Source organism: Sardina pilchardus, chromosome 13 (genome assembly GCF_963854185.1).
Source record: "Sardina pilchardus chromosome 13, fSarPil1.1, whole genome shotgun sequence".
In the NCBI taxonomy this organism is placed as follows: domain Eukaryota; kingdom Metazoa; phylum Chordata; class Actinopteri; order Clupeiformes; family Clupeidae; genus Sardina; species Sardina pilchardus.
Window position 1 is genome coordinate 1,924,558 of NC_085006.1, and position 26,408 is coordinate 1,950,965.

Consider the following 26,408-nt stretch of genomic DNA (forward strand, 5'->3'; position numbering starts at 1 on the left):
TAAGTACATATTCACAGCAGTTATTACCATTTTATTTAACCCTTAAAGGGATAGTTTGGGTTTTAAGACACGAAGTTATATGGGTTCCCTGTCAGCAACGTTGTGCATCAGCACTGACTTACCCCCCGACAGCGTCCTGTGAGCCGAGATCCAGCCGGTTTTTGATCGTTTTTGATGCCGGACTATTTTCTTCAGCAAGTTTCTGGGGTCACGAAAGTAAAGTGTTTTTCTTCTCAAAACCATATGCGTTCAACAGAGTGATATATTTGCACCACAAAAACGTTGTCCAGCTGTCAGTAGCATGCAGTGATAGGAATCGCGAAAAATAAGTAAGTGATAACGAGGTTTGAATTTTTCCTGGACAACGTTTTTGTGGTGCAAATATATCACTCTTTTGAACGCATATGGTTTTGAGAAGAAAAACACTTTACTTTCGTGACCCCAGAAACTTGCCGGACTACTTTCTTCAGCATCAAAAACCGGCTGGATCTCGGCTCACAGGACGCTGTTGCGGGGTAAGTCAGTGCTGATGCACAACGTTGCTGACGGGGAACCCATATAACTTCGTGTCTTAAAACCCGAACTATCCCTTTAAGGCGAGACACGGCAGGTGAAAATATTGAGATTTTGTGCTAGTTTGCTACCTTAGCATGTATTCTTACACCCTACTACAACAACAAAGTCCGATTTGCACATTTAGGTGTTTATTTCGTGACATTTTGTCTACTCGCGCCTATATATTTTTCCTAATTTCACCAAAAGTTCCCATTCTTAAGTGTCATGTCCTACTGCGACCGTGAACCGAAGCATCTCGTGTGTGACACCGTTGGAAAGCCCTGTTCCTCGTGCATGACGCTATGCATCCAAATATGGGCATTTCCTTTGTATTAGCAACCATTCGCGAAAGTTCATAGGTGGGTCTAGGCTTCAGAACGGTATCTCAATGGCTGTGTTTCTATGGTTTCAAGGCTGTGTTCTCGAAACGAGTTTCCTCCGGTTTTCTTTCCCACTCTAAGCTCAAAAACTCCACTTCTATATCACCTACATACACCAAACTTTCCAGTTTTATTCCCAAGTATATTGTGAAGACTTGTCCAGAGGGGTTTGTTGATTTATCATTCTAGGCCTGATTTATATGACATTTTATTCTTAAAAATGAGGCGAAAACCAACATTTTATGGGTATTGGCAGTTTTTTCACCCCTTTTACCCTATTCAACTGTAGTGTCTCGCCTTAAGGGGAACTGGGGGGTGGAGATTACGCATGTGCGTGTGTGATTGTGAGTGTGTGTGCGGTTCCGAGAGTGAAGTTGGACATAGAATTAGGTGCGGTGAATTACTCTGTTATAAGTGCGAGTTGTGGCTGTAACAGCAACTCGGTTGTTATTTGTTTAATAAATAAAGCTCGGAGGTTTCCCTCAAGTGTCTGGAGTATCACAATACTTTGTCCATGCTAGCTGCTATATGTTTTGCACTGAGGTGATACTTAAGGTTCGATGTGCTGCGGTGATATGCAAATTCCTTGTTGCATAGCTTGCACACGACCATGCTCTTATCGACGCTTCCATCCGTTCGTTTTTTGTAACAACATTTCCCATCCACGGGGCCAGCCAACGCAGTCACATCAGCTTCTTTGTTCATGTTCACTGTGCCACTGGGATTTGTTGTTGTCTGAACCGAACGAATGCGCGTTAGTTGGTGCTCCAGTATAATCGGTCCGTCTGAAACTCATCCATTGAGAAACGTTCCGCGGTGCAAAAATAAATACGATTAAAATGTGTCAATTTTTAACGCGTTAATGTTTGTGTAATTAATTAATCTTAATTAACGCGTTAAAGTCCTGGCATTTTTTTGTTGATATTGTTGCCTATTATTTATGTTGTTTCACCAGCAATGGCCATAACCAGAAGGTACACATGCATATGGTGGACCTAATGAGCTCCATCATCTGTGAGGGGGATTCTGTTTCACAGGAATTGCTGGACACGGTGTTGGTTAACCTGGTGCCTGCACACAAGGTGAGAAACACAGAATTCAGCAACAATGAGTCACACAATGGTATCCAGGGAAAACATTTTATTACATACCCCCAATATCATTTTCCACACAGAATCTGAACAAGCAAGCCTATGATCTTGCCAAGGCTTTGCTGAAGAGGACCGCTCAGGCAATAGAGCCCTACATCACCAATGTAAGTTGTTAATTCTGTCAGTGTCCAGGTAGCAGTCTAGTTAGTGTCAGTTAGATAAATGTGAGTAGAGTAAGTATGGGAGTATAGTGAACATTGTGAATTTGTAGGGCCATGGACTGATACTGTCTTGAGGGAAAGGATTTATTATTTTATTTTGTTCACAATTATTATGGTTTCACAGTACATCCAGGTATTTTATTTTATTTTTTGCATAATTTGCACTTTAGCTGTTTGGCTGTATATTGTATTGTCACAGTTGTCGTTTCAGCTATGATATAGTATGGCACATATGAAAAATTAACACCTTTTGCAAATTTTTGGTTTTCATGGTGTTTTCTTTCCCCCACACAGTTTTTTAATCAGGTCCTGATGCTGGGAAAGACATCAGTGAGTGATCTGTCAGAGCATGTCTTTGACCTGATCCTGGAGTTGTACAACATCGACAGCCACCTCCTTCTGTCCGTCCTGCCTCAGTTGGAGTTCAAACTTAAGGTGCTCTTTCACTCACCCACAGCATAGTTATAGTATTTCAGGCAGGAAAATCAAAAAAAAAAAAAAAGATTTGTATTGATATGGGGACAGCTATGGCGGTATGCCTGCCACTGTAGGGTGACATCAGAAAAATGTCCAGTGGTCTATTATTTTTTTCCAGAGCTGTAAGTGAAGTGTTTGGTTCCAAAAAGCCATATCCTCCATTTTAATGAATTTTCGTATATATATTTAAAAAAGAAATTCAGGTAATCTCAGTGGGCAGTGTAATTGGGCTATTGTTATTTGATTTCTCTTTATCAATAAAATTGCAGTTGTGTTGTTTTGATTGGGTAATGTTTAATTAAATTAAACCTGCCTTATTAATGTTTTTAAAAATGGAGATTTAGCTCTTTTGAACCAAACTCCTGCGTGTGTGTAGCTAAAGACTGATTTATGCTTTTGCGTCGAATCAATGGTGTACCCCCGCCGAGCCCTCCGTCGTACGCACACCTCTGAAAAATTCCAACCTTGCGGCGAGGTGACGCAGACTGCTAGGGAAGTTGACTGGTCGACTCGCCCTGTGTGTTGATAGCTGACTGCTTCAAGCAGCCTACTATGGGAAGTAGCAACATGCTAGTTCACAGTTTGTAAAGCACTTTGTCAGCAAGAATTACGTTTTGGGCAGCTGTGGGAAAGTTTGCTTGTTAATACAAAATTAAACAGACACCTTGCAAATTACCTCAGACTTATTTTCTGGTTACAATAACTAGGTCACTGGAAAGTACTTTATCTCTCGATAAGAATTTCGAAACCACACACAGCCTAGCGTTATGGGACCATCTGCTCTTCCCTCTCTCTCCTTCTCTACCTCCTTCCATTCCACTTCCCTCTCTTTCTTCCTCTCCCTCCTCTAACACTTCTCCTACTATACTTTGACTAGTACTTAAAATATAGGTAGGCACTCATACCCTCTAGTACTAGTGGTGACAAATGCAGTGGTTATTCCTAACCGGAATATAGCATCTCCTCTGCTCTGTAACTGAAAGGTTATTCTATTGCCGTAGCTGTAGCTCTGTCGCTTATTGATGTAGGTCGCAATAGGACTGGGTATGTTCGACAAGTGGAAGTAATAAGATTCACATACCCTTCACTATACCTTGAGATTGGCATGGTTTTATTTCAGTTAGCCTAATAGCTGCTTTAATTTATATTAAAGCCAAGATCAATTTCCAAAAGATGATTTTTAATAAAATTATGATTCCTCTTTTTAGTCAACTTTAGCATGTGCATGTTCAGGATATGTAAACGTATGTGCACAACTGTTCACACACACACACACACACACACACACACACACACACACACACACACACACACACGCACGCACGCACGCATAAATCTGTTTCCCCCCCCCCCTTTTAGAGTAATGACAATGATGAACGTCTTCAAGTTGTGAAGCTTTTGGCCAAGATGTTTGGGGCAAAAGACTCTGAGCTAGCCACACAAAACAAACCCCTGTGGCAGTGTTACCTTGGAAGGTATGGACACCAAGACAAATCATTCTCTGCTTAACTAGGAATGTGTTCTGTGAGTCATATTTGTAGAATGTACAATGTAAAGTTTGCCCATGTCATTGATGGATTGTGTCTTTGGCTGATGCCCTCTCCTTGATTTTTCAGGTTTAATGACATTCATGTTCCCATTCGCTTAGAGTGTGTGAAGTTTGCCAGTCACTGCCTTATGAACCACCCTGACCTCGCAAAGGATCTCACAGGTATGTCCATATTGAATAAAACGGTTCATACACAGATGTATGAAACCATATCCTTAGCCTTGGCTTCATAGAGCATCTCTACATGTTGCTACATCTGAATCCTAGAGTACCTGAAGGTGAGATCCCATGACCCCGAGGAGGCCATACGGCATGATGTCATTGTATCCATCGTAACTGCTGCCAAAAAGGATCTGGCTTTGGTCAATGACCATCTCTTGAACTTTGTGAGGGAGAGAACCCTGGATAAAAGGGTATGTATTAAATTGCTAACTTGTAGATATGAGGCCTGTATGGCAGTCTTGAGTTAGTGTGGCATTGGATTAGCATTGGTTGAATGATGAAGGCAAACTTAATTGTTTGTGTATATGTGGAGCATAAACACGATTTTATTGAGGAATTTAGCGACAGCACTACTGTCATGTCCTGACTATTAGCCAAGATTTATACATTGATTTTGCAAAATTGAAGAGTAATGCATGGGGTCAGGCTATGCATGAGAATGTATTTCTTCTCTTCATTCCTCTTTATGATTAAAGCTCCATCTGATTCTGATTAATTTGGGCTATTGGCCGCTGTGATTAATACATGTGTGTGTGTTTTTGTTTTTCGTAAAGCACTGTTGTGCTGTTTATAATGTGTCTTATACACAAGAACTTACTGTGTATCTCTTTCAACTGTCATTCCACACATTTTCTGACTATACTGGGAGTAGCCAGTAAGTAAGTTAGAAAGCCACAAAGCTCTGGGTAGAACTCAACTAAAGGGTAAATCAACTTAATGGATAGGCCGGGACTTTGTCTTATGTCTTGATTTATCCTCATCTACTCCTCGGTTTACCATAGACAGAAATTAGTAGACATTTTGTGTTTCTTACATTCAAACAATCAGATGAAGAAGGCAGGTTCACATTATCTCCATTAGCCTACCAGTGCAACTGTGATTCACCTTATGGCATAATTTAATTCATAATTTAAAAAGAAAATAGGCAACACAAGGCCTCCAGTAACCCACTCACGCTTGCTCATGGTTGATGGATGCTGCTCAGAGCTTTTGATTTCATATGTTACCTTTGTGAAGAGTAGACGTTTACAGTGGGTATAGGGTCTAAGGGTCCATTCTTCGAACGGCACCAAATTAAATGTGACTGGACAACTTGGCCCTCACAACTCTATTTATTTTTTTCCAGTGGCGGGTTCGTAAAGAGGCAATGATGGGTCTAGCTCAGATCTACAAGAAGTACTCCTTGCAGGGTGAAGGAGGAAAGGAAGCTTCCAAACAGATATCCTGGATAAAGGACAAGCTGCTGCACATATACTACCAGAATAGCATAGATGATCGGTGAGTGTTATCATGATGCAATCAATTGAAATTATATGGTTTTGTATATTTTAATTGTTCAATACTAAATACCAAAATGAATAGCTAATTGACCTCTATTGTTGCTAAGTCCGACAGTCTCAGACCGGAATTGGCTAGAACGTCAATGGAAGCCGTACGCATGTCTGTAAAAGTTACAACCCAAGAGCCTTTTTTAACAGAGCCACGGACCTGATTTGATTTTAGAATCTGTTGAAGAACAACAGTACGACATGGAGACAAATTAATATCTAGGTTTGTTGGGTGACAAACTTAACAGGGTGAATGGGACTCACTGGTTATAATAGCCAGCTGTGCTAGATAGACTTGCCTGCATATTGCAAGGACACCGGGTCATGTCATGTTATAACAATTAATAAATAAATAAATAAATGCCTTCATGACGTCAGGACTTTGCCCCAATTGGCTTTTACATCCCTGACGTATGTGCAGGTGTTTAGATGCCTCCTCATATCCACAAGGGTCCGTGCGGGTCTGTGCCTCGTGATTCGTCACATGGTCAAGTCTACACTACGGGAAATAGAGAGTGTACAACTTCATAGCAGCGTTTGTATCCCCTCCCCTGCTGCCACCGGCAGCTCTCGCTGCTGCAAGAGGTCATTTGGAGTTGAACTTGAACGCGCCTATTAATGATGTCACATGTGTCAAACCGACTTCAACTGCAGTCTGCAATTATTTTGTTTTCATTATTGTGAAGTCTTTCACCAGCATGATTCAGATCTTTTTTGTGTAGAAAACAGTGGAGTAAGTAAGTGTCAGTGGCAAAGTGCGCTGCAATGGAAATTAACAGATTTTGAAGAATATTGTAACATTTTCACCTGAAGTCACAGTCTATCCCATCAATATCTGTCCTCCATGCCACAACAAAGTATTGTATTGAGACAGTGCTTAGGATTCTCCTGAAGCCTATCCTCCATCATCCACAGGCTGCTTGTTGAGCGCATCTTTGCTCAGTACATGGTCCCTCACAACCTAGAGACGACTGAGAGGATGAAGTGTCTCTATTACTTGTATGCTACATTGGACCAGAATGCAGTCAAGTAAGTTCATAGACACATACTGTATACTCACAAACAGGCCATTCTTTTGATTACAAGGTGGTGGAAAGAAACAATATGATGTAACATGTTTGGGGTTTATCATTTGTCAAGAGCTCTGAATGAGATGTGGAAATGTCAAAACATGCTAAGACACCATGTGAAGGATCTCCTGGATCTTGTGAAGCAGCCAAAAGTAAGTACTCTAATTAATTGATACACTCATTTGAGAACCATATGTCTTCCTTATATTATTAAGGTCTCCTCTTTTTCTATCTTTCAATTCAAGTCATGTTTTCTGTCACATGGAAATCCCTGGGCCCTAGAAAATGATGAATCACATTTAAGTTATGATGGGTTTTGTATGTGTTTGTTTTTCAGTCGGAGTCCTACAACAAGGCGGTGTTCTCTAAGGTTATGGTTATCACCAGTATGTATACAATCCTTTTCACTACTCAGTTGCTCTGTATCTCTTATCTGAAGTCTGGCTGCATTGTGGATTTGCTTTCTGTATTCTCTCTTAAACAGGGAATCTACCAGATCCAGGAAAAGCCCAGGACTTTGTGAAGAAATTGGCCCAGGTTCTGGAGGAGGATGAGAAGATCAGGAAGCAGCTTGAGACCCTGGTCAGCCCAGCCTGCTCATGCAAACAGGCAGAGGGTTGTGTGGTATGAAAACCAATTTAACTCCTTTCAGGACAGAAAATCTGAATGCAACGCTGGTCTGAAGTATAATCTTTTCCTTTCCACTTTTTCTTGACCTTGATGGAAAATGTAACGAGGTTAAGGAAAGACATCTGCTCTATGAAGAGAATCCCTTTATACTTATATTAAAAACATGTCAGTTGTTATGTTTTACTGGTGTTTTTACATCAAACTTCATACTAAATTGTATGGTCATGTTCTGTCTTTCCACAGAGAGACATTACCAAGAAACTAGGAAGCCCAAAACAGCCAAGCAATCCTTTCCTAGAGATGGTGAAATTCCTGTTGGAAAGGATTGCCCCCGTTCACATTGACACAGAATCCATCAGGTAGTGTTTCCTCAGCTTCAGTCCTTCACGGTGGGTTTATGTGCTATGCTGGGTTTTTAATCCCACTTTCTGTGTTGCAGTGCCCTTATCAAGCAGGTGAATAAATCCATAGAAGGCACAGCAGATGATGAGGATGAGGGAGTGCCAACTGAACAGGCCATCCGTGCAGGCCTGGAGCTTCTGAAGGTACACAACCATCTGTTTAAAATTGTTTTTCATAGATCACTCCAACCCTCTTTTTCTCTCCCGATACCAGTACATGGCCTTTGAGTGATAGCCAATTGAGAATGAAAAGTTGATTTGTGTGCCACCATGTTTTGAGCATCCTGCTTCTTTCGTGTTTGGTGGTGGGAGACTGTGTTTTCATTTACTGCCATGTTTCTGGAATAAATCCTTACCACAACTGCCGTACTTGCATACACACTCAGGGTGAAAAGTGGACAGCTCCTCTCACTGGCTTGGCAAATTGTTCAAAGTAACTATAGAATTTGGTGGGTGTAACAAGCATGAAATGCCCCAAATGCTGATCCTTTACTTTTAGCTCTCCCCATGTTAAGCTCTCCTTCTAACAAAAAGTTCAGGTCTACTAGCGCTCTGTGACACTCTGACTCTGACCTAAGGCCTATTCGGACGGGATTAGTTTTATGGGGTGACATCAGGTAAAGTAATAATTACCAGGTAATGTAGTCCCGTCCGGACGCGCCATGTCAGTAAACATAACGGAGTATGTCGGTGACATTTACAGACACTTTTACCTTCCGTAAAACGGTCCGGAGAAATTACCTTAGGTAATATTAATCCCGTGCGAACGCGACCCTCTGTAAAGATGTCTGTAATATTTCGTCACATCCTGATTGGAAAACAATTCCACCATAGTCTGAATGAAAACATGACATGCTGTGTAGCTCCTAATAGGACGTTAGCTAGTTTGCCTATTAGCTTGATATTGTTAGCCATTTCAAACTACTTATGGCATAACACAAAGCTAACGTTTGCTAGTTTAACCAACTTGTAGTCTTTCAAATCTGAAAATGACGTACCTGACGCAAAGTATCACGTGCACAGCGACGAAGATGTGACGGCAGAACGTAAACGTAGTTACTCCTCCCATGTCAAGTAAAATGACAGAGATGTCTAGTCCCGTCCGAATTGGACATTTATATTACAGAGGTCATATGATAAACCTGCATTACTGTACGTCCCCCCATAAAACTAATCCCGTCCGAATAGGCCTTTAGTACAGCCTTTCTCAAACTTCTTTGGCCAGAGTTCTACAGACATCAGACTTAAGGCCTATTCGGACGGGATTAGTTTTATGGGGGGACGTAGAGTAATGCAGGTTTATCATATGACCTCTGTAATATAAATGTCCAATTCGGACGGGACTAGACATCTCTGTCATTTTACTTGACATGGGAGGAGTAACTACGTTTACGTTCTGCCGTCACATCTTCGTCGCCGTGCATGTGATACTTTGCGTCAGGTACGTGCGGCATTTTCAGATTTGAAAGACTACACAAGTTGGTTAAACTAGCAAACCTTAGTAGTTTGAAATGGCTAACAATATCAAGCTATTAGGCAAACTAGCTAACGTCTTATTAGGAGCTGCACAGCATGTTATGTTTTCATTCAGACTATGGTGGAATTGTTTTCAAATCAGGATGTGACGAAATATTACAGACATCTTTACACAGGGTCGCGTTCGCACGGGATTAATATTACCTAAGGTAATTTCTCCGGACCGTTTTACGGAAGGTGAAAGTGTCTGTAAATTTCACCGACATACTCCGTTATGTTTACTGACATGGCGCGTCCGGACGGGACTACATTCCCTGGTAATTATTACTTTACCTGATGTCACCCCATAAAACTAATCCCGTCCGAATAGGCCTTTAGTAGTTATAAAGCCCACACACACACCCACCTGATGCTACTTATTTACATACCTATTACTCCACCAGGCATGTGACATGGGTATTCCCAGGATTTGTTTAGACTAAAACAATGATACATTTTTCCTATCATTGGTCCTTTAAAGCAACACCATGGAGTTTTTTTAACCTTCATAATATATTTCCAAGACCCTTGTGATGGTACATTGATTTACAATCGGTTGAAGGACATGTCTGCCATAGCCTGACTGTGTCTGTATCGCTTTTACTGGTACTACGGAACTTTGGATTTCGGGTGTGAATCCATGCCCAAAAAGAACTACAAAATTCGACTGCTTTACAGCATAGGCTACACTTCCCCCACCACTTCCTCAAATTCAGTGCGAGCCCAATAGCTTGTATGTTGAATAGACAGTTGATGGCCGAAGCAGCAACGAAACCGAAAGTGTTATGATACAAGTGTAAACTTTGTAGGCTACAGCCTGATGTTGTAGTAGCGATTTATGACGAAGCCCCTTTTATATTAGGACAAAAAACAGTCAGAATGGGGTGTAGGCCTACACGTTTGGTAGGGGCTAGCCTACATTCTTGAAAGTAAATCACTATTAGACAGAAACGATATTTTATGCTAACTACCTAATGACTGAGTCATGTTTGTTTATTTACTTTTCTGTTGAAAGTGTCTTGCCACAGGCTATAATGCAAATCGACTTTTCTACTTTGCAGATGGCTTCATATTATAATATTGACCATATAGCCTATACCATTACCATAGACCTACAAACAATTGAATTATATTCATTCTGTAAGTATAATGACGCTGCCTTATAAACATGAGCTACCCGATCTTTTGGCGTTTGAAAAAAATAAAACCCATGAAATTATATTCATATGATGATATGCTGAAATGTATAGGCTACTGTAGGCTACCTGGAATATACATTTCACACGCAACGCAGGCAGTCAGAGTTTGCCCAAGACGAGAACTCCTCCTGTAGAATTCGGCTTGTCAACAAATGCACTCGTATCCTAGCTCTATCACCATGCTGCTGCCAACCAAACTGTTCGGGAGCTGGTTATGTGTGCTAGTTATAGCTCAACGTGTAAATCTACCGCCTGTCATCATATTACAAGAGCTCAATGGGCGTGCAAATATGCCACTGTGGACGTGAATACCATAGCATACCTGGTCACCATCAATTTTTTTTTTTTATGTTATAGAGACACTAAAAATGACCACCCTAGATTAGGCTACGCTATTGCGCATAAATCGTAATCGTTTTTTTTTTTTTTTTTAAGTAATTTACCAACAATGACCAACATTACCCCAATATCGAGAACGTGCACAGACCTGAGCTGAAAGCCTAGTTTTACAAATGTATCACATAACTGGTATCGAAGTACCACATAATTTAATATTGAATGTGCAGCCTCAATATGTCTAGCCTATATTGTACGCTATGTCTAGCTTGCTTCTGGTATAACCGTGACAGATTTTACGACATAAGAAGAAATGACCGTTTCCCAATTGTAGGGGGACCCCGAGAGCAAAACTTCCATGGTGTTGCTTTAAGTAAGAATAAAACATGACAATGATCCCCACACTCTACATAGACAGACAGATCAGACTCTGTTAAACAGTGTAGCTAGCTGAGATTGGTAATATAGGAACCTAGCCTGCAAGTATATTGCAGTGAGGGGCTGCTCAGCTTGTTTATGCGTTCCAATTATGTGTTCCAATGCGCCTTTTAGTGGACAAACAGCACAATGACAACACTGGTCATCTAGAGAAGAAGCATGTTTGGTTTTCATTATAACATCGCTATCGACTGATAATTTGTGATGTTTATCTATCTATTAATGCTAGGAACGTCATTCTGTATGTCCTTGTGTCTGTTCCACGCATAACTCTCGAACCACTCATCCGACTGCTCTCAAATTTGGTGGGTGTCATCCTAAAGGCACGAGTGTGTGCGGTGCCAAATTTCATGTTATACAAACAAAAAATGCCACATCTACAGGCTCTGCACTAATTTATTAGCAATTAAATATGTAAGGGATAATGTATTGTCCACCGGTAATTATTGGAAAATAAGTCCCGACAGGATGAACAGAACCCGACACAGCGGAGGGGTTTTGCTTCGTCCTGAAGAGACTTCTTGAAGAGACTTATTTTCCTATAATTACCGTTACAATACATTATCCCGCTTATTATACGGCTACTTGGCGAAACGAGAAAAGAAACTTAATTCAGTGTGTCTTTTAGCCTGGCTAACGCCTCCCACTTCTCAAATGAGACGTGGTCTGGCAACCAGACGTTCATTTTCTCGTATTTGAAAAAATGCCCAGATCCGTTCATTGGGCGCCACAGATGTCTATCAAATGCGCATAGCTCACCCAACTCGTTCGTATGCAACGCTAAGGGCTGCCGTAAATCCTTTGGCGTCGAATGTAGACGCAAGAAGGCAACGGAAACTTCTCGGATGTTCTGTGATTGGTTCGCCAACATCAGGCGAACATTTGGGCGTTAGTTTCCAGACTGGCTTAGCAGCGGGATTGAAATCACCGCGCAAGGCAGTATGGGAAAACCCAGGCTATGTGTCTTTAGCAATGACTTGGCTACCGTTTCGTGGCTTCCGCTAACAAAATAAATGGTTTACCACGCAAATAGAACTTGACAGTTATAGGTGTTGCATGGCAACGTACTTAGCCGAGTTTCACTTTCAATGAAATTCCATTGCGACCAGCAAACGGATATATTGCAGATTGATATGAAAGACGTGAATTAAAAGCACAAAACCTGTTGCAATTGACAGCGGTCATTATATACTTTGCAGCGGTCATTATATAAATGTAACAACCTCCGAACGTTGGAAAGTCCCATTTATGTGAGTGGAACTTTCTGCGGCACTCTGGAAAGCCTTGTAATAATATCTAATATTATCGGCAGGCTGAGTCGGTGAAGCTCTAGTTAATTACTTAATTTGAAGATATTTCTCAAAGATCTTGAAATAGCAAATATTTACCATTGCAGTGATCGGTCAAGCCAGGCATATTGCTGCATGATGTATAAGTAATGAGCTAAGCCTACTTTACTGCACAGCAGGGTTTTGAGCATAGTGAGGGGTTGCCGTTTTTGAGATTGTAGTAGGATGTGTGTATGTGGATCATAGAATGGTGGACTGAATGGTGTATTTCTGCCCTATCCTTAGGTCCTGTCCTTCACTCACCCGGTGTCCTTCCACTCGGCGGAAACATTTGAATCCCTGCTGGGCTGCTTGAAGATGGACGATGAAAAGGTGGCGGAGGCTGCTCTGCAGATCTTCAAGAACACTGGTGGCAAGCTGGAGGAAAGCTTCCCTCATATCAAATCGTGAGTCTGCACTCCCAGCAGGAAGCTTGTCCTCAATTATTGCAAAGGGGTGTAGCACAGGTGGGTTGAAGAATATTTGTGAATGAGACTTTAAACTGCTCCTCTGTCATCTAGGGTCCTGCTGCCTGTACTGCAGCAAAAGGCAAAGAAAGGCCCTCCTCGCCAGGCCAAGTACGCCATCCACTGCATCCACGCTATGTTTTCAAACAGAGATACACATTTTGCACAGATCTTTGAGGTGGGTTTTCATCAACAAAGGTAAAGAAGTTGCATATGAATAGAAATCTCTGAACAACTGGATTATAATATGCTGACACAATTTGACTTTAGACTGTCTATGATATGTGAGGAAATGACAATATGGCCCCCTGGTGTCTGTGTTCATTCATTGTTATGTACGTTTGCACTGTGGTATGAAATGGGGGTGGATCAATCTTAAAAATCTGAACTGGCACTTAGATCTGTTTGAGGGAGCCTTTGATTTAGACAAAACATTTATTCTGGCACTGTCTTACAGCTCTGGTAAATAACTTGCTATCATCAGTAGTCTGATTTCAGGTGAGGTGGCGTGTCGGTCAGTGTGTATGGTCCTGGCTCCATCCATTATGATGCACTCTAAGCTAGTTTAGGAAGATGGTATATCATAGGGAACCTAAGTCTCCGCCCCTTCCGGTCGGTCCACTGGACCTAAGATCGGAAAAATATGAATGATAGTCTATGGTAGAGATGCACCGATAGATCGGCTGGTGACCGCTGTGCTTTGCCATATTGCGTGGAATTTACTGGGCTGTCACGTCACTAGGCTATGTAAACAGCGCTCGTCACTGCCCGTCCCTGCCGCTAATTGCGTGCCCACATCTGAACCACAAGCACAGCTGAACAGATAACCGATTGCGACATTAAAAAGAATCAAACTTTAGCGACCATAGGCTATACTATACTATACTACATGATAATAAACAGTGATATTGCCTACAGTAGCCTAGGAGTAGTATATATATCCACTTAGAGCGAGACACGGCAGGTGTAAACATTGTTTTGCTTCGGTTTGCCACCTTAGCATATATTCTTTCACACTACTACAACAACAAAGTCCGATTTACACATGTAGGTGTTTATTTCCTCTAACAGCAAGAGCTAGAATTACTAGGAGACACATTTTGCACCAATTTTGCTTTATATTTGGAAACATTTCATGTGTCTTGCATACAAACTGACATGTGTAGATGTAATTGCATGGATGTCAGCAGTTCTGTTAAATTTCATTTAGAAGACTAAAAGTGGGATTGATGGCCTTTGAATGACTGTGTTTCATTGACATGGGTTCTTGTTGCAGCCTCTACACAAAAGTGTGGACACAGAAAACTTTGAGCAGCTCATTACACCTCTTACCACACTGGGCCACCTGGCAATGTTGGCTCCAGAGCAGTTTGCTGGGCCACTCAAGTCCTTGGTAGCTAATTTCATTGTCAAGGACCTGCTAATGAATGACCGGGTAAGTCATGGAGCCACAGGCACTTTACTTTTGTCAGAAAATATCCTGGTTTTGTGACCAATATCATGCAGCTTGGTGGCTTTCATTGCTGTCCTTTCAAAGAGGCATGTGTATAACAATTTAATCAAATTGATGTTGTGTTACATGTGTTAAAAAAAGATTCCTGGCAAAAAAACAACCAAACTATGGGTGCCAGATGATGAGGTTTCTCCTGAAACACTGGCTAAGGTAGGAGCCACAAACATCCTTCTCACAGCTTGCTCAGAATTGAATGAACAGCCATCCAGCACAAAGTCATCTCTCCCTTCCCTTACTTCTTAGTCTCCTTTTCCTCTTTTCTCTCTCTGCCAAAAATTATGTGGTTGATGTTTTTAGTTAGGTCCCACCTTACAAAGTTTTAGATTTGAATAAACTTCTCTAAACTTCTTTAACATACAATGTTATGGCCATTAAATAACCTTAGCTGCTGAAATGGCTTTAAATCAAATAAACAAAATCTCTCTCTGTCCAGATTCAGGGCATTAAACTGATGGTGCGCTGGCTCCTGGGGGTAAAGAACAATCAGAGCAAGTCAGGCACCTCCACCTTGAGAATGCTCACAGCCATCCTCAACAGTGATGGTGACCTCACTGAACAGGGCAAGATGGGGTGAATATCAAGCCAGTCTTTGGATACACATTATTTTGTGTTTGTTCTTATCAATCAGTATTAATTACTGAAACCATTTTGCTAAATAAACTCTGTGTGTTTGCTTGCACATTGCCCTTCTACAGGAAGCCTGACATGTCTCGCATGCGACTGGCTGCAGGTTGTGCACTACTGCGTCTGGCCCAGGAGCCATGCTACCATGAGATCATCACCCTGGAGCAGTACCAGCTCTGCGCGCTCGTCATAAATGTAATGCTCCTTACTCACCCTTTCCCATTTCAATTCAATTTAATGTCGCTTATAGAGCGCCAATACATTACACATGTCTCAAGGCGCTTTACAGAGTGTTAGACATTCAAAGAGAGCCCATGAGTAACAGGGGCAAGGAAAAACTCCCTAGAATTGGAGATACATATAGGAAGAAACCTCAGACAGACCCACGACTCAAGGGCCCAACCCATCTGCCTTGGGTCAGTTACAGTACAGTCATTTGTAGTTTGAAAGTTACAATGACAATGAAAGTTCAAATAGTCCAGTGTAGGGAATAAATTGTCCATTAGTAATCCATTAGTTATTTCTGAAGGTGATGGGTCGCTGGGATCCGAGGGCCAAAGATTCGGGCAGGGAACCACAGCAGGCGATGTTAGGGCAGTCATAGGGATGGCGAAGGCAATGGCGATGGTAGGGCAGTCAGAGGGATGTGACTTCAGGTGTGATGAGGGACAGGCACAGAGATGGTTGATGGCTGGTGATGGTTTACCTCACAGGTGAGGTATAGGGGAAAGGGAAGAGAAATAGAGTGTGTTAGTATTACTGTAAGTCATATTAAGTATTAATAAGTATATCAATGGTGATATAAATGGTTATACTATAGAGGGTTTACAAAACGCTTTTACACACCTCTTTTGTGGGGACAGGTGCGTAGGAATAGGTTACCCAGTTAAACCCGAAGAGGCATCCCGCACATCGTCCACCACGCATGCAAACATCCACCCACCCACCACGCACGCAACATCCACCCACCCACAATGCCCCCCCCAATGCCCCCCCCCCCAGGCGAACCCACACACCACCTCTGAACCGCGCGTCGGAGCAGCATGGCTGAGCATGGCCAGCCAGAGTCCGCCCACAGGCGGCGCCACCCATCCGCAGACACCCCCCACCACCATCCGCGAGCAGAGAGAACGGGGCCCGCGCCAGCCCCACCCCAACCACAACACCACGCGAACACACACCACGGCCCGACCAGGACACACAGTCTGATCCGCCCCGCCGCCCAGGCCCCCCGGAAGCAGCGCCCCCAGAGCAAAAGTCCAGAATGCTTCATGTCTTTGGACGTGTCATCCTGTCATCCTGTTGACAGGGTCGGGAGGCGTAGGGAGGCGATGTAGTGTAATTAAAAACGTTAAAATCATTGGACATTGGTGTAATGTAATTAAAATCGTTAAAACCATTGGACTTCCACTCTAGAAACACCACCCCAAGAAGGCCCGGACCGCGAGCCCAATCCAAATACAATGCCGCAGCAGCCCTCCCCTCCGCCATCCACTCCCAGCATTCCCACCTCCCCCGTCCCCCCCATCCCACTAAATGCACAGCCGTGCACATCTGATCAGACTGCATGCCCCAGCCAGACCGCCAATATACGCCCACGCAGAGCCACTGGCGAATGGAGCCAACACGAACCCCACCCCCCCCCCATCTACAGACGGCGACGGGAGGCCCCCCGCGGACGAGCAACGCCACCCGCGAACGGACCCCGACCGGCCCAGAGCACCCAGCCACACCACCCAGGCGCGCAGCCCAGACATGATGCGCAAGCCCACCCGGGAAAGGCCTATGACCGAAACGGCGCAAATGGACAAAAGCCCGCATGCGCAGTGAATGAACAAATGCCCGCACGCGCAACAGACAGCACGCGGGACCCTCCCCCCCAAGCTACACTATAGAGGACAGGACAGGGAGAGAAGGAAAGAGGGAGAGTTGAGAGAGACAGAGGGAGAGGGGAGAAGAGGAGTTGTACGGCATGCCACATAAGAAGTCCATGACAGCGCAATGCTAAAGCAGCATAACTAAGGCATGGTGGAGGGTGGTCAGCACCAGATCAGGTGTGGTCAGTAGCCACCATGGGATGTATGACTGGGGCACCAGTCACACAAGCCCACAGCAGAGGTGGTCCGTTCCAGTAAGACCCTGAGGTGGTTGAAGTTCCACACTGCACCATACCTAACTATAGGAAGCACTAAAGAGATATGTTTTAAGTCTAGACTTAAAAATAGGGAGGGTGTCTGCTAATCGAATTGAGGGAGGAAGATTATTCCAGAGGAGGGGTGCGCGGTAACAAAAGGCTCTGCCTCCTACTGTAGTTTTTGAAATTCTTGGAATTACAAGAAGTCCAGTATTTTGTGATCGTAAGGGTCTAGGTGGATTATATGGGACTAGAAGATCTTTAATATATTCGGGTGCTCTTCCATTTATGGCTTTGTATGTGAGAAGTAGAATTTTGAAGTCAATGCGACTTTTAACAGGTAACCAATGTAGAGATGCTAGGATGGGGGAAATATGTTCATATTTTTTGGTCCTAGTGAGTGTGCGAGCAGCTGCGTTTTGTATAAGCTGTAGGCTTTTTAGACAGGTATTATTGTAGCCGGCGTATAGCGCATTACAATAGTCTAGCCTGGAAGTGACAAAAGCGTGGATTAATTTTTCAGCGTCTGGTAAGGATAAGGACTTCCTTATCTTTGAAATGTTCCTTAAATGGAAAAATGAGGTTTTTGTGATCTGCTTTATGTGACTATTGAGTAGAAGTTCTTGATCAATTGTAACTCCTAGATTTTTAACACTTGTGGATGAGGTCAGTGAGAGATCACTATATGTAACCTGTGATGTGGATAGGATATCCCTAGTCTTCTTAGGACCTAAAACCATAACTTCTGTTTTATCTGAGTTCAATAGCAGGAAGTTAGTCCCATGAGTATAGGTGCAGGCGGTTAATAGCCGCTGATGTTGGTTCCACAGGCAAGCCCATGGCTTTCTGGAGAGCTGATTTGGTGTTTCGTGTGCTATCTTAGCTTTACTTTCACATTTGTTTTTGTGCTGATTTGCTTCTGTGGTTTCCTTGGTAGGATGAATGCTACCAGGTTCGCCAAGCATTTGCTCAGAAGCTTCATAAAGGCCTGTGTCGACTGAGGCTGCCTCTTGAATACCTGGCAGTGTTTGCCCTGTGTGCCAAAGACCCAGTGAAGGAGCGGCGGGCTCATGCACGCCAGTGCTTGGTGAAAAACATCAATCTGCGGCGGGAATACCTAAAGCAGCATGCTGCAGTCAGTGGTGAGACATATTTACTTGTGCACAGATATAAGTAACTAATATGAGTGAAGACATGGGGGCTGAAACTGTGTACATTTTGGGCACAGCCTGTTCATTTTTGAGTCAGCTGATACAGTAGCCTAGAAATCTAGACGCACCCTAGCGGCAAAAAATATTTTTTGCCTAGTGGGATGGTCTAGCGTCACACCGTTAAGGCTAATTCTAGTCCGACACCGAGTCAGCCGGTCCAGTTAGAACGCTCTATCTATGTACCGAGTCCTTGAGCCCGCCTTAGCAAGGTGACGACAGAGCTGCGCGACAGTGAGATAGCAGAACAACCATAGAGAACAACGTAACAAAACGCTGATTGGTCACAAGTGCTGGCCTGTTGAGTGCAGAGTCAGTTTGAAAGACAACGATTCATCCCACCCACAGGCTTCAGCTCTGTGAATGGTCTGACTCCAGACTATATATATTTCATGTATAGTTGCCAGGCTACTGATACAGGACTTTAAAGTTTCATTTTTGAATGAAGTTATCCCATGTTTTGTTATAAATGATGACCAATGTTCTATTGGTTTTTGAAATTGACAAATACTAGATTTTGAACACTGATACCAGACAAGAGAAGATGATGGGTGTATGTTGGTGGAGATTGTTCATGTTTTTACTGTTTCCACAGAGAAGCTCATCTCTCTCCTGCCAGAGTATGTAGTACCATATGCCATCCACCTCCTGGTGCATGACCCAGACTACGTGAAGGTGCAGGACATCGAGCAGCTCAAAGATATTAAAGAGTGAGTGTCTGCTGTTGGGTGCCAGCCTGGACGTTTACATCACACATCTGCTACAGCTGTGGAAATCAATTCACTTGTTTCCTTCTCTCTCTGTCTCTGCCTCTCTGCTCTCTCCTCACTCAGGGCTTTATGGTTTGTCTTGGAAATTCTCATGGCAAAAAATGAGAACAACAGCCATGCATTCATTAGGAAAATGGTGGAGAATATCAAACAGACAAAAGATGGTCAGGCGCCGGATGATGCCAAGATTAATGAGGTATGCCACTCTCAGACCTCATGCTTTTGGACTCGAGCTATTATTTTACGATGCAAATACACAATTATGTTTTAATGTTGTTGGGTTTTTTTTTTCCTCCTCAGAAACTCTATACCGTATGTGATGTGGCCATGAACATTGTAATTTCCAAAAGTACAACGTACAGCCTGGAGTCACCTAAAGATCCTGTCCTCCCAGCACGCTACTTCACACAGCCTGACAAGGTAACACATGGAGCAACTTGAAGACTCTAGATTATTCTAATACATTCTATTTCTGTAAGACGTCAATATTTCTTTCTGTGGCTTTTTTGTTTTGCAGAACTTTAGCAACACAAAGAATTATCTCCCACCTGAAATGAAGTCATTTTTCACCCCTGGAAAGGTATGTTCCTCTGGTTCCCATGTTTTTGTTTTGTATGTTGAAAACTAACAAATGATTCATAATAGTCATTGACTCTCTGTTACTCATCTTCACAGCCCAAAGCTGCAAATGTCCTTGGTGCTGTCAACAAACCCCTCTCAGCCACTGGGAAGCTCCAGACCAAACTCTCTCGTATGGAGACCAACAGCAATGCCAGCAGTAACTCTAACCCCAGCTCACCAGGGCGAGGGAAAGGAAGGTCAGTCACAAATATGCCATGTTCATCTGTTCAAACATGATATCAGTTGAGTTCCCTTTATGATGGAATATGCATGAACAATAAATTACTAATGATGAAAAAATCCCATTAACTAATAGGTAACATGCTTAATAGATGATGAATTGTGTGTAGTTATTATAAAGTGTTACTGGTTACTATGTATTGTTGTCCTCTACAGTCTTTACAGACAAGACTTTCAAAGACATGTAAAACTTGACAATCATGAGCCAGCACAACCAGTGGCGTTTGTTATTTGCACATCAATAAATGTACAACCAATAGGTCTACACCAAAATAACTGTAACTAAAGCAAAATGAAATGACTTTTGCCAGATTTTTCTTTTCTTTTCAGTCGCAAAACGTGTCAAGCATATCTATATAGAAACTATTAGAGCATTTTACACATACTGCCATTAAGACATTTCTAATACTAGAAATGCATGCAGTTGACAACTAAATGCCCTATGACAAAGTAGCATTATATCACAGCGCCTAATGTATGAGATGTGTTTTCTTCCCTCGTTGGCCCTTCACGCAGTGTTTTTGCTTTTCTCTGTCTGTGGATGAAGTCAGATTTTATGACTTGCATGTATATTTATAAAAAAATAAATTATTCTTCATACATTTGCATGTTTTGGTAGTGGGTGAAGTGGTTGGGTGATCTACTGATATTAGGCTTTGAATGGCTGGCAGGCTAGCGCCATTTTTCCTGCCAGTAGGTCAAAATTCTGTTTTCGTTACATAGCCACTACATCTCAATAGGGAACAATAACACACAAAACACTACAATTACCATATTATCTGGACCATATTTTACAGATTTTTGTTTTGGTACATATTTTGAATATCTTATGAGGCCACTTCACTTGTTATTTCATCTTGTGCTACCAAGTGATGTGACAGGAATGTGTTCATAGTGTTGCTACAGCAAAACAATTGACAGCAACCGATTGAGAATGATCCTGAACATAATTTAAAACTTGGATGACCATTTGATCTGGTTTGGGAGCTCTGACGGTACCCCTGTAATTTATTATCCACAGCTTTGTGGTATGTCTAGGTTAATACTTTAGTAAGACTCATGGACAAATTATCCTACACGGTAAGACACAGGGTCCCCGCGGGTCCTTAAAAAGTCTTAAAAAGTCTTATTTACTTTTTTGGATTTTCAAGGTCTTAAAATGTCTTGAATTCTAGAATTTCCGATGAGGAGGTCTTAAATTTCATGTCGTGCCAAGTCCGTTTCGTCAGCTTTGCGAATGTAGACACACTCAAATATTGTGGGTGTTACAATATAACAACACAGTAAAAAGTAGCGTGTGCGTTCCTACAGACGGAGATAGTGTTTCAGAGTGGCAGACGTGAGCCAAGATTTTTAAGAATGCGACTGAAAAATATTCGATGTTGCAATGGTGCACCTGACGCTTTTCGGGTGAGAGCATACATTTCTTTCGCCTGTTTTCATTGTAGACTATGCGTGCAACTTTACCAAACAATATAGAAGTAAACCTCCTCGGCTTGGCCTTCTCTCTTTCTCTCTCTCTCTCTCGTGCGCGCTCAATGGACACCCACCCCTCGACATGCACATTTAATCCAAATAAAACATTCACAATCGTGAAAAAAGCAATGACGACTAGCTAAATTATTATGAAATCCGGTTAGCATCATAGCATGCTGCACATTTTATTAAAACTCTTCCATTCAAGTTGAGTGAACAATGTTTTCTAACTCCAAGACTAGAAGGACCTGTCCCAAGGAGAAAAAGTATCAGCCTACCTTGAAACTTAAACACATGTGGGGGAAACTGAACAGTCCAACCAGTAGACTATGATAAGCTAGCCAACTATGCTACTTTGTTTACAATATTTTGAGGCATCAATCAGACAGCTGAATTAAAGAGGTAGGCCTAGAGTTGTAATACAAATAGTAGGCTATATAATCTGCATAAAGTGTGCAGTCATGAATATCAGAAATTTCAGTATATAGAAAGTAAAGGTGAAAAAAAATGGGGGAGGGGGGGTTATTTAGTTTGAATGATTTTATAATGTGAATGATTTTTTATCAAATATATTTATAAAAAATCATTCACATTCTATGAAAGGAGTGCAATAAAAATGTGAACTTTTGCTGTTAGAAAGCTATGCAATGAAAAATGTGGGTGCACCTACATTTTGTGCTGGTGCACCTGAAAAAAAAGTTAGGCGCACCAGTGCAACCAATGCAAAAAGTTAGTCGGGAGCCTTGTCCATTTTTTAACTGTGTTTAATTTGTAATTTGCAACTTGATTTGTTTACACACTGTTTGTACGTTATTTACAGCAGTATTGATGTAGTATTGAGAAGGCAGTTGCCTGACGTGCACTATTTGCACTGTCACTCAAATACAAATGTGCTTTGGTAAACTGAACAGCCTAGAGCGTACTTTTTTTTATATATTTTTGCCGTGGTAATGGTCTTAATTTCTATTCTTAGAGGTCTTAAAAAGGTCTTAAAAGTCATTAAGTTTGTTGATAAAAAATGTGCAGATACCCTGACAACAAGACTGCTTGTAATTCTAGTGAAAGACTTTTTATCATGATGTACAAATGTCTTGATTTTTCATGATCATGATGAATGTGTAAACATATCTATAAGTGAAAAATGAGACAGACTAACAATGATCTCTTGCATTGTGAAATGTTGCCAGATTGGACACCACAGATGTGGACCACAGTGAGAATGAAGATATTACCATGAAGAGTCTAGCTGAAAGTGAAAAACCCAGAGGGCGTAAGCGTGGGATTGCCACCACCCCAGACGACAAAGTTCAAGATTCCAAGCCTAAGCGAGGCCGTAAGAAGGCCCCTGCTGTCAGTGAGGAACCAGATGAGGCTTGGGCTGAGGACAGCAGTCTTGCTGACACTACCATGGAGATGGAGGATGAGCAGAACAGCCCACCCAAGAGAGGCCGTAGGGGACGGCCACCCAAATCCACCATCCCCAAAGAGGAGGCTCCCACCAAGAATCGGAAGGGGCGCAAAAAATCGGCTCCACCCCCTGAGGAGGAGGCAGAGGAGGAGCAGGAAGAGGAGGAGGAGGAGGACGAAGACGCAGGCAGTGAGAACATGGAGGTGAAGCCTAAAGTAGGACGAGGAAGAGGAGGCCGCCGAACCGGAACAAGGTCGGTCACTTATACACACTTCTTCTGTAATCATATCACTTCTAAAACAGGGTTCTGTTTAACCAGAGACTTTCTTATGAGGAGACACAGCACTCAAAGAATCCTCAATAGAAATGTGTGGGGTTAGTTCATGGTAGTTGTCTGTGCATATACCGCCCCTTCCTGTAATGTAAGTAGCCAACCATATTTTTGTCTTTTTTACATTTACTCATTTAGCAGACACTTATTTAAACACGGATTTCGCTTGATGTACTTTTAATGTCAATATGACATACAAACTCAGCAAACTGCCCAAAATGCATTACCAAAATGCCCGCAATTTCACTTTGGATTATCCCTTTAAGCCACACAGTCAACTCAATGTAACTAAGATAAATAAGGATGTTTATTGTTCTCAGCACTGCCAGCATTGTGTATAATATGATTGTCACTACAAGAGGAGACTTGTTGATAATTAACGTTAGCATAGTTAGCAAAAATTCGGCGCGCGCAACGGACCTCATTCTTGTCCCCCCCAATACTTACTACGTTCCTACGCACCTGCCCAGAGGTACATCTGTGGTGAGGTCATGAGATACCTATCTTTGATACCTGTTCCTGCCAAGATAAGCTGGTAGACCACCCTGTAATTAATATAATATAATTTTCTGTTATTGTGTTACCTGTTCTTTTCTTTTGTTATTTCGTCATATTTTCTTTGTGATGCAATATTTATGGGTAAATGTTGTGTGTAACTGATGCTCCATACTCCATGTTTGTCTTAGAGCTGAAGTTTCAGACACCACGGAAGAATCTGTTGAGTCTACTCCTCAGAAGAGACGAGGTCGGCCACCCAAAAACCAACAAGCTTCCAGGAAACCTGTGTATGTCTAGAGAAACTCCCTGTGACCCATACTCTTGAGTAGGGATGTAATGATACACTCATTTCACGATTCGGTATGATTTACAATTTTAAATGAACTGAATAACCTACAGACAAACTATGACATTCTAATCTCCCGTTGTCAAGCTGGCATATCCCAGGATTCTGATGAACGTTAACTTTGAAAGATTGCTATTTTTCTTAGCCTACTGCCACCCAACTAGCTAAAATCCACCTCCATTATATGCTAAATGTTACTATGATCTGAACGTCTGTATTTTTCAGCTTGTATGTAACGTGACAGTGCATTTAAACTTCACGAGTTTGGCGAATTAATATTCAAGTGTGATGCGGCCAACAAATTGGAACTACTTCATAGCCGTGCGTATATCTAAAGTTAATGCACACCTTATAGAACGCAGGACAATGGGGAATTCAACCGAGCAGTGGAATAACAATAGTTTCACTATGGTGACAATAACTCCTTTTACCAATCATTCATTTTCCCCTGTCCCAATCAGGGAATAAACCACCCAATTCCACTGGACTCCTGTGGTCAACTGTTGCTGGACCACCAATCAGGAAGTGAAAGCTTTTAGTGTAATATTTGTGTATGGGTGCAAAATGTATGGATTTCCCACGGTCATGGAAAACCTGGAAAAGTCATGGAATTGTAAAATCCCATTTTCCAGGCCTGGAGATACCATGGAATTCAGTAAATTCATTGAAAGTTTTTTCACAAGTCATGAAATTTCATTTTATCATGCTAGAGACATTACCTAGCTCTTACCCAAGAACACTAGTGTATGCAATGCCACAGTTTGAGAACCACTGGCTCCAGCTGCTGAAGGGAAGGCTAATATGCTGATATGGAAATCTGTTCAGATACATATCGATTGGATTTTTAACTGTATGTTTGAATGAAAGGCCTTTGGAGTTAAATGTTTTCAAGCAGATGGTGGATAAAAGGTAATATTCAGGAGTCACATGATGAATCATGCATGCATGATGTGGACATAGGCCCTACTCTAGCCTGGCATAGCCCTCCGTAAGCTTCCGCTCAATTTTCATTTCCCTTCACCATTACGTCTGGGTCTGAACCCATTGAACTCGATTTCTCAGGATCCATTCCGACTGGACCAATCAGCAAACGGGTGGGATTGGGGGTGTTAAAAATGACGTCGAGCATATGCGCGTTTGCTGTCATGACCAAACGTTAGCGATTGGGTAAAATCAGGCCCGATCATTTCAAACTCCAACAGAGTTCACGCCTCCTGCTTGAAATCGATTCTGAATGGAGTAGGTCCAGACCCTCTGTATGATATTAGTACGAGGGTTTGGTATGACCAGGCTAGCCCTACTCTAAAGTGCACTGAAACTGTGCATTTACTTAACTGTGTTTTTAAAAAATCTACACAGCAAAGCTTTTTTTTCAACTGTTCATGATGTGCCAAGGAATGGGGTACATTTATCAAATCTTGAAGTCACATGTCATAATCCTCCTCTGTAACATTAGAAATTATGTTCTTATACAGTAGGCCGTGAAAAGTCCATGGCAGTTTCATTCAAGGTCATTGAACGCTCCTGACCTGATGTCAAACAAGTGAAATTATTAGCAGATTACGCCCTATTCTGTTTTTAAAAATTGCACCGCGATTTATTATTTGTCTCAACAGGTTGTAATCTTCACACATTTCCGATTCATGATCGTTACATCCCTACCCTTGAACTATCCTTACTTTTTAACAAATTGAATGAAATGACTGATGTGTTTTTGTGGTTTGTAAATGTCTGATTCGCTGATTGACAGTGGGGGCCGTTCCAGAGGTACAGTAAGCCAAGAGAACGAATCAGACGAGGACATGGAGACATCACAGGAGAATGTGGAGGAGGAGGAGCAAGAGGAAGAGAACCAGCACAGCTCCCCTAAAGTAAAACTACAGAGTTGTAGACACTGATCTATAAAGAATACCTGGATAGACTATCTCATTGTTGCTGACCCATCAACAATGAAGCCAATGGAACTGTCCCGAGTGGTCCCATAATGGCGGCGATGTGTTCCAATTCCATTGTTGCAGAACGGCAACATTCT

General features: G+C 42.2%; 1 protein-coding gene across 2 annotated transcripts in view; it reads left to right on the forward strand.

The window, feature by feature from the left end:
- The window catches only part of pds5b (PDS5 cohesin associated factor B), a 35,784-nt gene that overhangs the window by 8,393 nt on the left and 983 nt on the right, over positions 1 to 26,408 (forward strand). For both annotated transcript variants that reach the window (XM_062553321.1, XM_062553322.1), the window contains exons 6-33: positions 1,891 to 2,017; positions 2,110 to 2,190; positions 2,542 to 2,682; positions 4,084 to 4,199; positions 4,341 to 4,435; positions 4,541 to 4,686; positions 5,622 to 5,773; positions 6,739 to 6,852; positions 6,964 to 7,045; positions 7,231 to 7,279; positions 7,378 to 7,517; positions 7,767 to 7,882; positions 7,963 to 8,068; positions 12,987 to 13,147; positions 13,262 to 13,385; positions 14,484 to 14,642; positions 14,802 to 14,870; positions 15,154 to 15,290; positions 15,416 to 15,539; positions 18,416 to 18,620; positions 19,282 to 19,396; positions 19,520 to 19,652; positions 19,757 to 19,876; positions 19,974 to 20,036; positions 20,132 to 20,274; positions 22,981 to 23,454; positions 24,219 to 24,317; positions 26,127 to 26,247. In XM_062553321.1, coding sequence (XP_062409305.1) covers positions 1,891 to 2,017; positions 2,110 to 2,190; positions 2,542 to 2,682; positions 4,084 to 4,199; positions 4,341 to 4,435; positions 4,541 to 4,686; positions 5,622 to 5,773; positions 6,739 to 6,852; positions 6,964 to 7,045; positions 7,231 to 7,279; positions 7,378 to 7,517; positions 7,767 to 7,882; positions 7,963 to 8,068; positions 12,987 to 13,147; positions 13,262 to 13,385; positions 14,484 to 14,642; positions 14,802 to 14,870; positions 15,154 to 15,290; positions 15,416 to 15,539; positions 18,416 to 18,620; positions 19,282 to 19,396; positions 19,520 to 19,652; positions 19,757 to 19,876; positions 19,974 to 20,036; positions 20,132 to 20,274; positions 22,981 to 23,454; positions 24,219 to 24,317; positions 26,127 to 26,247 — 3,712 coding nt within the window. The remainder of the gene's footprint in view (positions 1 to 1,890; positions 2,018 to 2,109; positions 2,191 to 2,541; positions 2,683 to 4,083; positions 4,200 to 4,340; positions 4,436 to 4,540; positions 4,687 to 5,621; positions 5,774 to 6,738; positions 6,853 to 6,963; positions 7,046 to 7,230; positions 7,280 to 7,377; positions 7,518 to 7,766; positions 7,883 to 7,962; positions 8,069 to 12,986; positions 13,148 to 13,261; positions 13,386 to 14,483; positions 14,643 to 14,801; positions 14,871 to 15,153; positions 15,291 to 15,415; positions 15,540 to 18,415; positions 18,621 to 19,281; positions 19,397 to 19,519; positions 19,653 to 19,756; positions 19,877 to 19,973; positions 20,037 to 20,131; positions 20,275 to 22,980; positions 23,455 to 24,218; positions 24,318 to 26,126; positions 26,248 to 26,408) is intronic.